At 51.9% G+C, this 15,769-nt stretch overlaps 1 protein-coding gene across 1 annotated transcript; it reads right to left on the reverse strand.

Annotated features, from left to right (window-relative positions):
• Positions 1–1,788: 1,788 nt before the first annotated feature.
• Positions 1,789–6,818, reverse strand: LOC144718695 (uncharacterized). Its single transcript, XM_078594150.1, has 2 exons — positions 5,911–6,818; positions 1,789–1,909 (listed from the first exon to the last, which is right to left on the reverse strand). The coding sequence occupies exons 1-2, from the start codon at positions 6,799–6,801 to the stop codon at positions 1,895–1,897; spliced, it is 906 nt and encodes a 301-aa protein (XP_078450276.1). The 5' UTR covers positions 6,802–6,818; the 3' UTR covers positions 1,789–1,894.
• Between the last annotated feature and the right edge of the window lie 8,951 nt (positions 6,819–15,769).

The following is a 15,769-nucleotide window of genomic DNA, read 5'->3' on the forward strand; positions in this document are numbered from 1 at the left end:
AGCTTCATACGCAAAGCGATACGCAGACTACAATACGCAACAAGGGTGCAACAACGACATCGGCGCGCCTCTCATACATACGAATCGGCGCGAGCGTGTCCTCTTCGACTTCCCCGTCACATCCACAATAAATACACGCGGGGGCAAGGTGTCGTATAAATTAATAGGACAAGCGGTGTCGCCTATCAGTGGAGAAATAAATAAAATACATGGGAACAGAATGAGGAAGGAATGCAGTGCTGCTTATTGTCATTAGCGCCACCAATACCATTAGCAGGACTGAATGTAAAAGAGCCAACACCGAACGAACACAAGGCAATGGCAAAGTCTCCCCCTCCCCCACCCCCCGTCCCCCACCACCGTACCCTCTCAGCCTTATAGCCACGTGGGGGGCCAGTGCCGTTATCGAGCAGCAATGATCGAAGACCAAATGGCGCACCTCGAGTGCGAGGGCTTGGCATGGCCCAGCGCCACTGGGGCCACTCGGCGAAACGCTCTCTCAGCCGGGTCGGTCTGGGGGAGGCCCAACGCCGCGTTGGAGCGACAAACACGACGTCCTAACGAGCGTGCGTCAGCGGCCAGGGATCGAACCCGGGGGGTGGCGGCCGTCGAGTCGCAGCGGTTCGGCGCACGACCACGCTGGACGCTCGATCGCGTGGCACACCAACGCAGTCCCGTGCACCTGGACACATTCGCCGTTCCGTCGATTTAACCGCGTGCGGCGCGCTGATTACGAGATGCAAAGTCTACGCGTAAAAAAATGTGCCGATCGTCGGCATCTGTCGGCTCTCTTTGGCCAATAGGCATTGGGGGGGGGGGGGGGGTCTTTCCCGTAACCCCATCGGGAAATTTACACCAAGCGATGAGACTTGCATGGATAAGAATAAATTACGACTGTCGTCTTTAACAAAACTGCGTCTGGATTAACAAATTAAAATATTTAGCGCATCACCATCGCGCGCAACGGCCCTTCCGTCTGGGCGACGAGACGTGGACTGGGTTTCGTGAACGTTGGAGATCATCGTCACAACTGGACGTATACACAATTGGCATTTTCATGACAACAATTGTCATTGTTATGACAGAAGAGGTTGTTACTGGCAAAGGCCCATACCTCAATAATAATAATAAGAATCATAATGTTTGCTGAATCATTGTTGTGCTAGTAACACAGATTGCTGTCCTAAAATATTAACTTACTACAATATATACTGTACTCTAGAATGTATTTCGTTTAATTCTCAAAGTTGGTCATTTGTAGTACGGTGTACAATTGTGTGTTTGTGTGTGCGTCACAGACACGGATCCCTCGGCTCTTACAGACTGCCAGTGCAAGAACAATTAGCGAGCACCTATGAAGGCGTTGTGATGAGTGTACTACACTACAACCCCGGTCACCCGGGTTCGACTCCTGACCAAGATGCACATCTTCAAAAGCAACTGGAAGCCGCATTATAAAATAACTGTGCCATGGTGTTCGTCACAAGCATCGGCAATGGGAAGACAAAGGTGGGCGGGTTATGCCCCCCACTGGTATGGCAAACTGCAAGTTGCACGAGGGATCTTTGTCACGTAGTGGTGTGCGTGTGTGTGTGTGTGCGTGCGCGCCCGGTCGCCATCTCTATAGCATCCCATGCAGGGCAGAGTTTTTCATCATCACTCCCTTTAGTCTCTTCTTCATCTTCCTCCACTTCACTCCACCTCTTCACTTCACCTCTTCACCCCCCCCCCCCACCCCGCACCCCAGCGGCGCACGGAACCCACACTCTGTCGTCAAGACCGATTGCATTGTTCCCCACATGTCCCCGCATCATCTCCCCGCATCTCCGTCTCTCTCCCGCTCTTCATAGGTCGGCAAGATAAGTTTGGATGAGTTGGCAGGAAGCAGCTGATTTCATCTGTGCATGGCCTGAAAACGATAAAAAACGAGAGATGGCATCGTTATTATCACGCACCGATCCGCCTCCACCGTCCATACGTCCAAAAAATCAACGTGCAGCCTCCCGGCTTCGACAAACGCATCTCACAGCCGCTGACGATCCCAGGCCACTGGTGGAAATTCCGCGTACTAAATGGTGGATGATGGAGGAGGGGTGGGCAGACGATGCCGTTGTGGAACAGTAATTGTTGGTTTCATTCACTTCGTGACCGCTATGATTTGATTTCATGAACCCCGCTGCGTCTCTGTAGATAAATCTCCCTTTGTTTATCCGTTGTCTATCTTAAACATTGGGCACGCACGCACGCCAAGTGGGCCTCTGTGAGCGCTGTGCCCGCCAATGCCACTGGCCGCAGCCATGGCGATGGATTGGTTTCATGACATGTTCCGTGTCTTCCCCTTTTCTGTCTTTCTTCATCTTAGCAGTCTTTCAGTTTAGTGTGCAAATATTTGTTCCGTATCGTATCATCCTTTCTCTCCCTCTCTCTAGCTTCCTTTCCCCGTGGGGTCTTTCAGTTCCTCGTTAATTCATTAAATTCCCCCTTTCATTCATCCATTCACCCTTTCAGTTTTTGTTGAATGTGTTTACTCATTACCGTAACATCTCCCAGCACTTTTGGAGGCATGACGCCTCACTCTGAAACCGTTTTGTCTTTTTATATTTCGCAAAGTCATCGCTTTATCCACGTTAAGCAAATCTGCTTAAGTCGTTTTCATGATTCCATGGTATACAATGCATCTTGTTCAATTCGCTAATCTTAGTCCTAGCTAAGCTCTCTCTCTCTTTGTATCTCTGCCTCCGATCTGCCACGCCATCTCCCACACTATCCGTCGGTCCTCTCTCGTGTGCTCTTTCACTCACCCTTATTTGAATAAATGGTGTACCAATCTACCGATACAATTAGAGATTTTTTTTGGGGGTCCTATCAATCAATATCCCAATTCTTTTTCCTTGGACGATACGAACCCGGTGACTGGGTTTGATTCCCAGTCACGGCCTATCCTCATCATCATCATCAGTAGCAGCGACGAGATGTCGATATTTTGAACTAGTTTGAGATCACGCCTACACCACACACACACACTGGTGAAATATGGCCAACCACCATGCAGCGTTGGATTGACAAGGGCAGTTCAATTGGTATCACTAAACACCACGAGTCAGCTCACCAGTTTACGATTCATTTTTATTTTTAAACCTCTTCAGTCCGTCTCGCTCTGTGCGAGTAAATTTCGCTTTTGCCTCTCATCTTCTTACTCGCACCAAGTTTTCGTTCGTGCCGTCGTTCTTTTACCCTTCTGTCGTTCCACATTTCGTTCTTTAAAAAAAGGAAGTGCCCCTCCACTGTCTTTATTCAATCTGTTGCGCAATTTCGAAGTGAGAGAACAAACGAAAAACCTCCGCAGTTCCAAGAGGTCACGCGCACGCACGCGCCCACGCTCTCTGACGCACGCCCGTGACCCCCCCCTCCCTCTCTCTCTCGAATCGCTCAGGGTTTGCGTAACGCCCGACAGACGAATGCGGGACACCCAGCGCCGCCCGTCTCTCGCCTCGCCTCGTCGTGTGACTAATTCCTGCTCCCCCACACACGAAGAAGGGGCATGCATACCTTTACCAGAGACTCCAAAAAAGACAAAGACTCCCCCCCTCCCCACCCACGTGTAGCCTTAACAGACTGTTGGGGCAAGTGCTGTTAGCGAGCACCTATGAAGGCCGGCACGGCACGCGAGGGGGTGGGTGGTCAACACCACGGCCGACCGCCTTTGTCTCCCCAGTGGAGATGTTTACACATCGCACCAGGTACTCATTTGAGGTTGAGTCGACCTAGGGGAGGCCCAGGACCGATTCCGATAATCGTCATTGGTGCTGGCCGTGAACGGGAATCGAACTCGGGTGGCCGGGTTCGTAGCGCGGAGCGCTAACCGCTACACCACCGCTCCACACACCAGCGCCTCCACCCCCCAACACCCCTCCCTTCCTCTGCCCTGCCTCCACCTTCTATTACCCCTCGTGTCCTTCCAAGCACAAAGATGCCCCGTGTTGCCTTTAACAGATTGTTGGGCACGTGCTGTTAGCGAGCACCTATTTAGGCCGACACGGCGCACGACGGGAAGTGGTTAATCATTCGTCTCTTTCCCCACTGCTGACAATTCCAGCGTTGCGCCAGCCACTGATTAAAGTGCCACTGATGTTCGCCGTGGCCTGGAATCCAACTCGGCTTAGAGGCCGCGTACTATCCACTGCGCGCCACCTCTCGCCTTGCAACATCCCCACTTTTCAAAAACCTGCTCCATCTCCCCAAGCATCTGTGAAGAAACGGCTGCCATCATTTGCAACGAAGAAAGGCCATTGTCCGAAACGTCGCCTATGCAACTTTTTCCAATGCAAGGCCACACAGTGTAATTTACGCATGCCTCGAGTTTTTTTCTCTCTCTCTCTCTCCAACACAATCCCCTGCCATTGTTCCTCACTGCCACATGGCGAGGGGTGGACACGCAGGGCCCCGCTCAGCAGATGCAGCTGCCCCGTGGCGCTAACGACGGATGTTAGGGGTCACAACATTGCCTGACCTCTCTGAAGTGCTGACTCTTTCGTTAAAGCACCCACCTCCCCCATCCACCACCAGCAACCATTCAACGGGCCTCAACAGCTGCTCTATGTGTGCACGCGTGTGTGCGCCTGTGCGTGTGTGTGGCCGTGTGTGTGTGGCCGAGTGAATGTGTGCATGTGTATGTGTGCATGTGTATGTGTGACCGCGTGTCCATGGGGTGGTGGGTGTGTCAGTGTCTTTGTCTGGCCTCGCTAACAGCACTTGTCCCAACATTCTGTTGAGGCTTTACGTGGGGATTTTTGTTGTTCCTAACTATACCACTCCTTGTGCTTGCCTCAACAGCGTGAATAGCTATACGGGGCCCTTTGCCTTCGTGGGTTTGAGCGGGGTGCTGTTAACTCAGTGGTCCGCGCGCACTGCGCTACGAACCTGACCGCCTGCGTTCGATTCCCGGCCACGGCGAACGATAGCTCATTGGCCCGTGGGTATCCGCACCTATTCTGGGCCTCCCCTGGGTCGACTCAGCCTTAAATGGCGTTCGTCAACATGGGCACAGAGTCGGCCATGCCTGGGCTTGCCCACGTCACCATTGTGTCGCCCTCCAAGGCGGACTCGGTAATCGATGCTCGCAAACGGCACTTTCACCAACGAGTCTACATTTCAAGGTTAATATTTAATCATGCCCGGAGACCTGGGTTCGATTTCCGGCCACGGCTATAATATCAGTGACGAGTGATATCTGACCCGTCCGAAACACGTATTGGTATGGTCGAACATACTCCAGCCAGCCGTGGATCGACAGTGGGTTGTGAAACGAAACTGCGTGTGCATTAATGCACAGCACGGATGTTGACACTGTAGGGTAATTAACACGCATTCGGTGAGTACCTCTCCAAGAGGGCACTTACTTTCGCAACACCGGCATGGTGATGGGTCAACATGTGACCTGATAAGGTGCCCGTGACCACACTGAACACGTCACAGAGCCACGGAATTAGTCATCTCAGGCTACGTGAGCCGACGTGACTCTGCAACCACCCCGACCAGACGATTATCCTGCAATGCCCCACAGCCACTTAATCCCGAGTAGATCAACCACCCGCCCCACCGCTACCCATAGCTCTCAACCCCTTATTAGTGTACCATCTTATTAGAGACCAATTCAGACTTTGCTGGTCACCCCGTGACCCTTATACATCTCAACGTTCATCCTACAAAGTCCCATCGCAAGGGACAAACACAAAGAAATATATTTAAAAAAAATATTGTCCCGTATTGAAACGGCTGTATGCCGTATGGACCTGAAAACTCAATTTCCCTGCACAAGAATACGGGGTCAACCCGTGTGGGTTAACAGCTACGCCAACCCCACCCCACCCCAACCACCGTTATCCACCCTCCACTCCACCAGCCACGCACCTCTCGTCTCAGGGAGAGCCTCAGGCTGCCGTCCCGGACCGGCCACCCTCGCCTCGGGCTCGGGCTGCGCTCGGGGCTCGATCCGTTGGAGCGGGCACCTCGAACCCCGCCGACGACTCCAGCACCGCCACCGCCTCCTCCTCCTCCATCTCCTCCCGCGCCTCCGGCGAGTCGCGCCCTCGCCTCCTGGACGGCGCGGCGATTCTTGAATTGCACCATGGCGAGGATGATCTCGGCGTTCCATCCCGCCTCGGCGGGGCAGCGGAAGTCCAGCTCCTTGCCGCTGCTGAGGACCACGGTGAAGTACGTGTAGCGGCCGCGTCTCTCCACGCAGTCCACGGTGCGCACCAAGTCGAAGCCGAGGCGCTTCCCGCAGCCGCCGTTGTCGAGACCCGAGTCGCTGCTGCTGCCGCCGCCGCCGCCGCCGCCGCCGCTGCCGGGCTGCACCAGCGTGAGGCCATCGCCCGTGAGCACCGCTCGCTTCTTCTTCCAGATCTGCAGGAAGTTCTCGCTGCGCTTCTCCAGCTGACCCACCTTGAGCACCTGATTGATTGACTCCAAAGTCTCCATCTCGGGCATGTCTCGCTCGCTCGCTCGCTTCTTCGCCGGTGTCGCTGCTGCGGACGCCTTCAGGCTGAAGCTTTTGTTTGTTCTACGTTGCGATTGTCGAGTGGCTTTTGCACTTTGGATCGATGCCACCCGAAGGTCGGTGGTGGTGCTGATGGTTTGGCAGGGGCGTCTTGAGTCGCGCGCCTTTTGTCCTGCGCGGCGCCTCTTTGCGACGGGACTCGACAGAAAATGGCAAGACCGCTCCTCCGTTCGGCGTCTTAATGTGTTGCACCGGTGCAGGACACACCCACCAAGCCAACCGTCACACCACCGGCTCAGCATGCCACGCACCCACGCAGTCGTAGTCACTGACACACCCAACCCGGCCACCACCACCACCAACCTCCCTCCCACCCTCCCCTCCCTTCCTCCTTCTCCCCGCGTCGCCTTCACATCCCCCACCCCTCCCCCACTCTCGTTCGCTCTCTATCCTCCACCCACTCGTCTCATTTCCTGCGCAAGCCCTCACTTATTAACAGACACTGACGTCAAGCGGGATGTGAGCCACGCTTCTTTGTGGTGTTGGGTGGTGCCAGGGGTGACGGGATAAAGTTAGAGACGGTAGGGGGTGGGGCGGAGTGGTGGTGGATGGGTGGCTGGGGATGTGGTTGTGAAAGAGAGAGCGAGTACGGGACCTATAATCCACTCTGGACTTTGCTTCGCGTTCCGTAAGTGGGTTCTCTTACGGCCGATTTTTGGGGATCGTTCAAAGTCAAGTGAACCGTGGTTCCCATGCTCAGAACGAGTATGTGGCGCGTGTGCTCAACGAATCTTGCCAGCCCCTGGACATTCCACGTTACCATGGCGGGAAGGGATAAAGGCTCTCGTTTGGGCAACGACTGCTGACTGATGGCCTATAATGTAGTATTCAAAGCATCAACCCCAGAGGATGTCGTAGTAGTATTATTATTATTGTTATGCTTTCTGCCCAGGAGAGCCTCAGTGAGATGCAAGCATCCTTCAGGAGAGTCCTGCTGGGTTTTCCACAGTCGGGTGCGATGTTTGGCACATCCGGTGGCCACGGTTGGCTACGTACAGCTCGAAAGAAGTTTAACATACACGTACATACATACATACACGTACATACATACATACACGTACATACATACACGTACATACATACATACACGTACATACATACATACACGTACATACATACACGTACATACATACACGTACATACATACACGTACATACATACATACACGTACATACATACATACACGTACATACATACACATACATACATACACGTACATACATACATACACGTACATACATACATACACGTACATACATACATACGCGTACATACATACATGTACATACATACATACACGTACATACATACATACACGTACATACATACACGTACATACATACATACACGTACATACATACATACACGTACATACATACACGTACATACATACACGTACATACATACACGTACATACATACATACACGTACATACATACACGTACATACATACATACACGTACATACATACATACACGTACATACATACATACACGTACATACATACACGTACATACATACATACACGTACATACATACACGTACATACATACACGTACATACATACATACACGTACATACATACATGCACGTACATACATACACGTGCATACATACACGTACATACATACATACACGTACATACATACATACACGTACATACATACACATACATACATACACGTACATACATACATACACGTACATACATACACGTACATACATACATACACGTACATACATACACGTACATACATACATACACGTACATACATACATACACGTACATACATACATACACGTACATACATACACGTACATACATACACGTACATACATACATACACGTACATACATACACGTACATATATACATACACGTACATACATACATACACGTACATACATACATACACGTACATATATACATACACGTACATACATACATACACGTACATACATACACGTACATATATACATACACGTACATACATACATACACGTACATACATACATACACGTACATACATACATACACGTACATACATACATACACGTACATACATACATACACGTTGCTGCCTCTGCTGTTGCTGCTGCTGTGTGTAAGCCCTATTGAGTAATGTGCAGGTATATATATTTTTAGCATTGGGATGTTTGACCAACACCAGTTCAGTTGTATTGTATTTAGATATGGGAGAAACACCTGGAGATCCTGCAGGATACGCATGCAGAACAGGGGCAGAACATACAAACTCCTCCACACAGATTGGCGCCAGAGTCAGGAATAGAACCCAGGATCTCTTCTTTCAATGAGACACAAGTGGAACCACGGCGGCGCGCTGCCACGCCTGTGCATAAAAAAATCCCTCTGGCACATCACCACCCACCCAGATAATCCCTTGCTGATGATCCATGTCACAATGTGGGGGAGGGGGGGGCGGTGGCGAAGTGGTTAGCGCAAAGCGCAAAAAATGTGGCAACCTGAGTACGATAACTAAGCACGGGTAACATTGGTGTCGAGTCATATCTGAACCAGTCCTGAGCCACCCCTCACCCCGCACTGATGCGATGGGGCGAGGTATGGTCAACCAACACCTGTGACCGACTCGGTGTGGCCATGCAGCGAGTAGACGGCCCACTGGACAACCTGTGAAAAAGAGCTTCATAGCTCTTCGGATTCCTCGTACAGTCTAAATAAAGATTGCGATTCTGAGATGGGCAAAGGGCTTCAAAGTCAACATTTATTTTTCCGAGGAAATGAGCGTTCAGGCAGTGGTCATCTCCTTTTAACAGCCGAGCCAGTGGTGGAAGTTTCACGCTCCTATGGCAGTGGCGAGTTATCTACAGGACGGTCATTGTTGACATCCCTACAAAGTGGTACTAATTGTATCGACCCCAGAGTGATGATGGGCCGAGTCAACCCTCGACCAGGATTTGAACTAGCAGCCGCTTGCTCTACCGCTGAGCCACCTCGCCGGATACGGCTGAATACATTTACGAGCTGAACATTATTATTGTTTAGTATTATTGTAACACTCTCGGCTTTTATTTGACGTTTGTAGCTGCAGGTCATGGCTTGCTGATGAGTACCGAAGAATGCGAAACGTGTTCGCTTCCCCGCGACGCATCCTGGACATCCCACGAACCGAAAAGCTTTCAAAAAACATATTCGTGACAGCCGATCGAGCGTACATGTCATTGCAGGTATGCTGCTTGCAGGTGAAACATTAAAATACATGATCTATCCACTGCTGGATGAAGGCCGATCAAAGCCGCCGCCATCTAGCACGACTTTGCGATGTTTACGATCCACACTGGACATCTGTGGGAAATAAAATAGCCTCGTAGCTCATCGGCTTGCACCTCTTGTCTAAAAATGAAGATTCTGATTCTCTCTTGGAACCGTCACACGCCCCGATCGTATCGCTCTCCCACTGCGCACGTACTCCCCGGACGAGTTTCCCCTCCTTTGGCTGACGCTCCGTCGTTAGTCTCGACCATCCCCATCGCCCCCCGGGTCGTGCTCTGGTCAAGTCCCGCTAACTTTTTCCCAACAGTCAAACGTGGCGGTTTTTTGTTTTCATTTGCGCGTACTTCCTAGTCTACACCAATGCGTTTCCTCCGCCTCTCTGTCTGTCTCTCTCTCTTTGCGTGAGTGTAATTCGTGCCATTGCGATCGTCATAGGAACGTGGAATTGTCACAAAAGGCACCTGTAGGAACGTCAACTGCCAAATGAAGCTGTTATCCAATGTGCCAATGGGTATGATGATTGACCGCGATAAGAGCACCCGGCCACACGGCTCCGTAGCTTTACGATCGCTCCGTGCTGTGAAAATTAATATATGACTTGCAAACAGCCGCCTCTATTAACAATGATAAACAACATTTTACAATCTACAAGATCCGGTTTACCCTTTGTTTGCAGGTTAGTGCTGTTTACCATCTGCCTATTTTTGTTTAGTGGCAGTGTGTGTGTGTGTTGTCGACCCCAGTTAGATTCCCGCTCACGGTCAATACCAGTGACGATTATCTGAACCTGTCCTGGGACTCCCTTAGGTCGACTCATCCTCAAATGGACTACCTGGCGCGGTGTGTAAATAGACATCGCCACTGGGGGAGACAAAGGCGGTCGGGCGTGGTGTTGGCGTCCCACCCCCCTCGTGTGCTGTGCCGGCCTTCATAGGCACTGCTCGCGAACAGCACTCGCCCCATCAGTCTGTCAAGGCGATACGGGTGGATCTGATGCGGTGAGTGGTTTAACCATCGGCTCACTGGCGACAGAGGCGGATCTTGAAACTTGCCATAGGGTCGTACAGGAAGACTGCGTTGTCCTAATACCACGCAAGGCATCGAGAGACGTCGACTCAGATGGCTCGGTCACGTTCTCCGAATGGACCAGGGGACCGTATAGCCAACATTGCCCTTATGATGGACAACCACCGGGCGACAAATGAGACCCAATACCACGTTGCCGTGAATGCCGAGATGGTGGCAGCGATCAACCTCTCTTGGGCAGAGGATCAACAAGTCGCCAAGGACGTGAAGAAGTGGTGGGAACTCATTGGCGGCCTTTTGTCCCACAGGGAACGAAGAGGTTTCGCTTAAGTCACTGTAGGGCCGCCCTCCATTAACAATGCCAATAGAGTGAAACGTGCATTGCATAGACTCTGATGAATATCAATGTCACGCTAAATGTTGGGAGTCTCACCTGAGACCGGGTGTGGCGCTGCCCACATCTGAACCCCCACCCCCGATCCTCCACCAGCCCCACCCACCCCACCCCCATGCGTCGTCTCTCGGCTCTTACGGGAACGATTTTTTGCCCTTTGATCGGTTGAGTCAGGAAGCCGTTAACAAAAACTTACTGTCGACTGTTCACCCAACAAAACTTTTTTTTTTACAGCCACCGCTGTCAAAATAAAAAGCCATCAATGATGAATGACCACCCCCCTCCCTCCCTCCTCCCGTGTGCTGTTTACGTGCAAACAGCACACGGGGCAATGTGCTGGAGAGGATGCGACGCTTCCTCCGCGTCGTGCGAGGCGTTGTTCATTTTCGTTCGCGTCGTGTTGGCAACAGCAAAAGAACGAGCGATCGAGTTGGAGCCAAGAGACGGAACTGTCAAAACGTCAGCCAATCTCGGCGCCTCCACCTCGTTGACTTGTCCGACGCGAGGTTTGGAACTCGGATGAGATGAACGAACGTGAGACCCACCGTCAAAGTCACGTGGCCAGCGCGTCGTCACGGCGCTGGAACGTCACTCCTGTTGAGAGTAGACGTCGACGCGGTGACGTCATCGGACCGTGATTTCAAATTATTTCCCCCCCCCACCCTTCCCTTCCAAATCACGTAACGAAACGTATCAGAGCGTAGAGCCACCCACACCACCACCCCCCCCCTATTGGCAGCTGTCCCTGTGCGGCACAAGGGTGATCGAACGCCGGTCTTGTTGATGGATATTAGTCTGTTTAACACGTAGGCTTTCGCGACCAATATTATTCATAATAAAAGTTTTTGGGTTAGATCGCGTTATTTATAAATGTGTCGTAACCCTCCACCACCCGACACGGCCAATCAGCAAAAAAGTGTCACGTTAACAAAAGACTAAATAGTTCACTACTTTAGCCCACCGGTGTGTTGAAGCGTGAAACCACAACATTTAAAATTTTTGAGTAGTACGACGTTTCGCTGGTAATTGCATCCAGCATCATCGGGCAATTAGCCAGAATTGCCCGATGATGCTGGTTTCACGCTTCAAAACACCGGTGGGCTAAAGTAGTGAACTATTTGTCTTTTGTCAACGTGACATTTTTTTTGCTGATTAGCCGTGTCGGGTGGTGGAGGGTTACGACACATTTATAAATAACGCGATCTAACCCAAAAACGTTGATTATGAGGGATATTAGTCTGCCAGTAATGGGGGGCGACGATCGCCATTCCTTGATGCGAGTTATTTTCCTTTAAAAAAACTCAATCCAGATTTACATTGCGTGTTTGTTTGGTTTATTTGTGGGGTTTTTTAGTTTCGCTATGGTAGGAAAACCCCGTAGGAAAGCCGAGCGGAGCACGTGAAGAACGCGCCAACTCCGCACAGAACGGCACCCGACTCGGGCATCGAACCCAGATGCCTCACTGCTGCGAGGCACGCGTGTTGCCACTGAACCAGCCGGCCGTGACCTCTGCTGTATGTTCATTTAATTGCACGAGGCCACGTGCATGGATGGACACGCACAGTACTGTACACGGGTTGTTAGCGAACATCGATGAATGCTCATTTTTCTCCACGTGTTTGCTGGAATATATTGATCACCTGAGATGGGACACCACATTTGCGAGGGTGTCCTTGGGTGTCGATTGGCACACGCGTACCCAACACGTGGTGGACATAGTAAGGCCGACGCCGGGTCGTGTTTTCCAAGCGCCACGCCCGGTCACCTTTGTCTCCCCCAGTACTTCATGTTTGTGCATCGCACCAGCTACTCGCTTAAGACGAAGTCATCCTCAAAGAGACCCACGACCGAGGCGGGTCTCACTCGCCGCCGATGTTCGCCGTGGCCGGGAGTAGAACTCTGTGCCTTTGCGCGGCTACCGTCACACACACACACGTGACCTTGGAGACACGCACACGCGTGTTGACTAACGCATGAAAGACCTCCGGTATTGCGAGCCAATGCAGACTTGTTGGGGGCTCGCGTTGTTTGCGAGCGCCTATTAACACCGGAACGGCACACAAAGGAGCGGTGTGAGACCGAGCTACGCCCGGCTCGCCTTTGAGTCACGTAAATGACTCCCGTCCAACGTTGACGCTGCGGTAGCAACGCGGTGACTCGATGATCATCATCGTCATCGTCATGACGACGAGGTCATGCTTCATCCGCCGCTGGATCAATCCGACCAAGCCGTCGATATCCGTCGCGGGCTTGCGACGGAGCAATCCGTGCGGCGCACGCGAAGCCGATTCCATCGGTCCTCATCGTTCGCGCGTCTTTCCTACTCCCTGGCGGGTTCCCCCCCCCCTCCTCTCTCACTTCTTAGCCGTTCCCGTTCCCGTCCTCGCTTCTGGAGAGGCGCTTGGCCAATGCGCCCCCCTGCAAGTTGAGCCCGGCGTGCATCGTCTCTAAACCCCGCGCGTTCCTCGCCGTGTTCATTCCAAGCACGCTTCCTTTGCACCCGCGCCCCCCACCCCCCCGGTGAAGGTCGTCGTTGGATCGTTCCCTCCGCTGCTGCCCCCCTCCCCCACCCCAGCACGCACTGATTACGAAATGTCGAGGATTTTTGGAGGGAAAAGTGGACGTAAAATGTTTCCGTTCTCTTTGTTTTTTTCGGTAAAGTGACGTAGTTAGAAATAAAACAAATCACGACGTTTCGATCGCAACACAAGCGGTCGTCGTCAGGCAAAGAGATCGAAACGTCGTGATTTGTTTTATTTTATTTTATTGCTACCCACGTGACTTTACCGAAAGAACCAAAGAATATGGATTCCTGCAGTCACGAAAGCTTCAAATCAAAATTGTTCCGTTGTAATTGTTTGTAATTCTTCTAAAACAGAAATCCTAACTTGGGGCTAAAATGTTAACTTTTTTAAAATAAAGCTGTTTTTTTTTTACAAATAGGCCCGAGGTGACGACGTAACTCGAGGCTGTGCGGACCTCTCCCTGACATTCCAATGTGAAATCAGATTTCTCTAACTCGGTTGAGTGGATTCCTTTTTTTTTTATAAGATTGCGATGCTCAAAGTCGACGCGACGGAGGGGCGGGCGATGCGCTCCCTGTCGACGCGTAAAAAAACAAACCACCTGGTAAGGAGAGTTACTTTCAAGAGTGCAGCAACGTAGAACAAAATCAAAACGTGCCGCGTGTATGACGCCATGTGATATAAAACCGGCGACACGCGTAAATGTGTGCACACGACTGTATTTAAAAAAAGACAAAACTATAAGTCAGCTCAGTATCCCATCCCTGTTGCAGTGATGCTTCTACAACATCCGGTTACGATTCAACGTGTTCGCGTGCACCGTACTGTGTACAAAGACAAAGGTCCCCAGTGTAACCCCGACAGACTGTTGGGGCAAGTGCTATTAAGGCAATACTTGCGCTAATTTTACGTCGACACGGCACAACGTGGGGGTAGGTGGGGGAAGGGTAACTGGTTGGATGCCAACGGAGTTGGCGGCCGCCTTTGTCTCCCCCAGTGCTGATGCTGATCGCGCGTTCACACCAAGTGCTCGTTTAAGGCTGAGTCGACCAAAGGGCCGGAGGGAGGCTCAGACCTGGGTCGACGTGACGACCACCGACGGAACCCGTGGCCAGGCATCTCACCTCTCACATTGAATGGCAGTGACATCGCGGACGCACAGAGCAGTTTCTAGGGTGGCACTATTCACATATTTATATTTATATTGCTGGCTCATAGCGCGACACCGCCCTCAACACACACGCGGGTTACAACGACAAAGATCCCCCGTTTAGCCTCAACGGACTGTTGGGGCAAGTGCTGTTAGCGAGGGCCTATGAAGGCTGGAACGGCACATTTATGGCTAAATCGACCTAGGGGTGGCCCATGACCGGTTCAGATAATCGTCTCTGGTGGTGGACATGAGCCGGAATCAAACTCGGGTGGCCCGATTCGTCGTGCAGAGCCCCAACCGCGACGCTACCGCTCTCCGACAAGCAGCTGAACACATGGACAAAGACAAAGATCCCACGTGTAGCCTGAATAGACTGTTGGGTCCAAGCGCTGTTAGCGAGCAGCACCAGTGCACCCCGGGATGGGGCGCGCACACACACACACACGATGAGTTGGGTGGTGGCCAACTACCACCACGCCACCGCACACCCTCAGGGTCTCGACCGAGGAGGCTTTTGTCTGTTGTGCGTGCTTGCGTGTCAGCGCCAAGACACAGCAGGCGCCCGAGACGGGGAGACGGGGAGACACGGGGAGACAGGGAGACACGGGCAGCATGCGGAGGGGGCCAGGTGCGGGCCGTGTAATCCACCTCGCGTGATTCACGGGCTGCGTGGGCGTCTGCCCTATGTAGATTCTTCCGCGCCCGATGTTTCTCTCTCCTTTTGTTCACCGAATTAGGATTGCGAAAGTGTCTCACCGCAAAGGGGTCGGCCACGTCGGTTCCAAAGGAAATACTACACGGCGGGGCGGGGGGGGGTTTGTTTAGTGCTTTAATGTTGTAGTATTTGCGTAGCGGTGGA

The sequence above is a fragment of the Lampetra planeri genome, chromosome 5, assembly GCF_965212315.1.
Source record: "Lampetra planeri chromosome 5, kcLamPlan1.2.h2, whole genome shotgun sequence".
In the NCBI taxonomy this organism is placed as follows: Eukaryota; Metazoa; Chordata; class Hyperoartia; order Petromyzontiformes; family Petromyzontidae; genus Lampetra; species Lampetra planeri.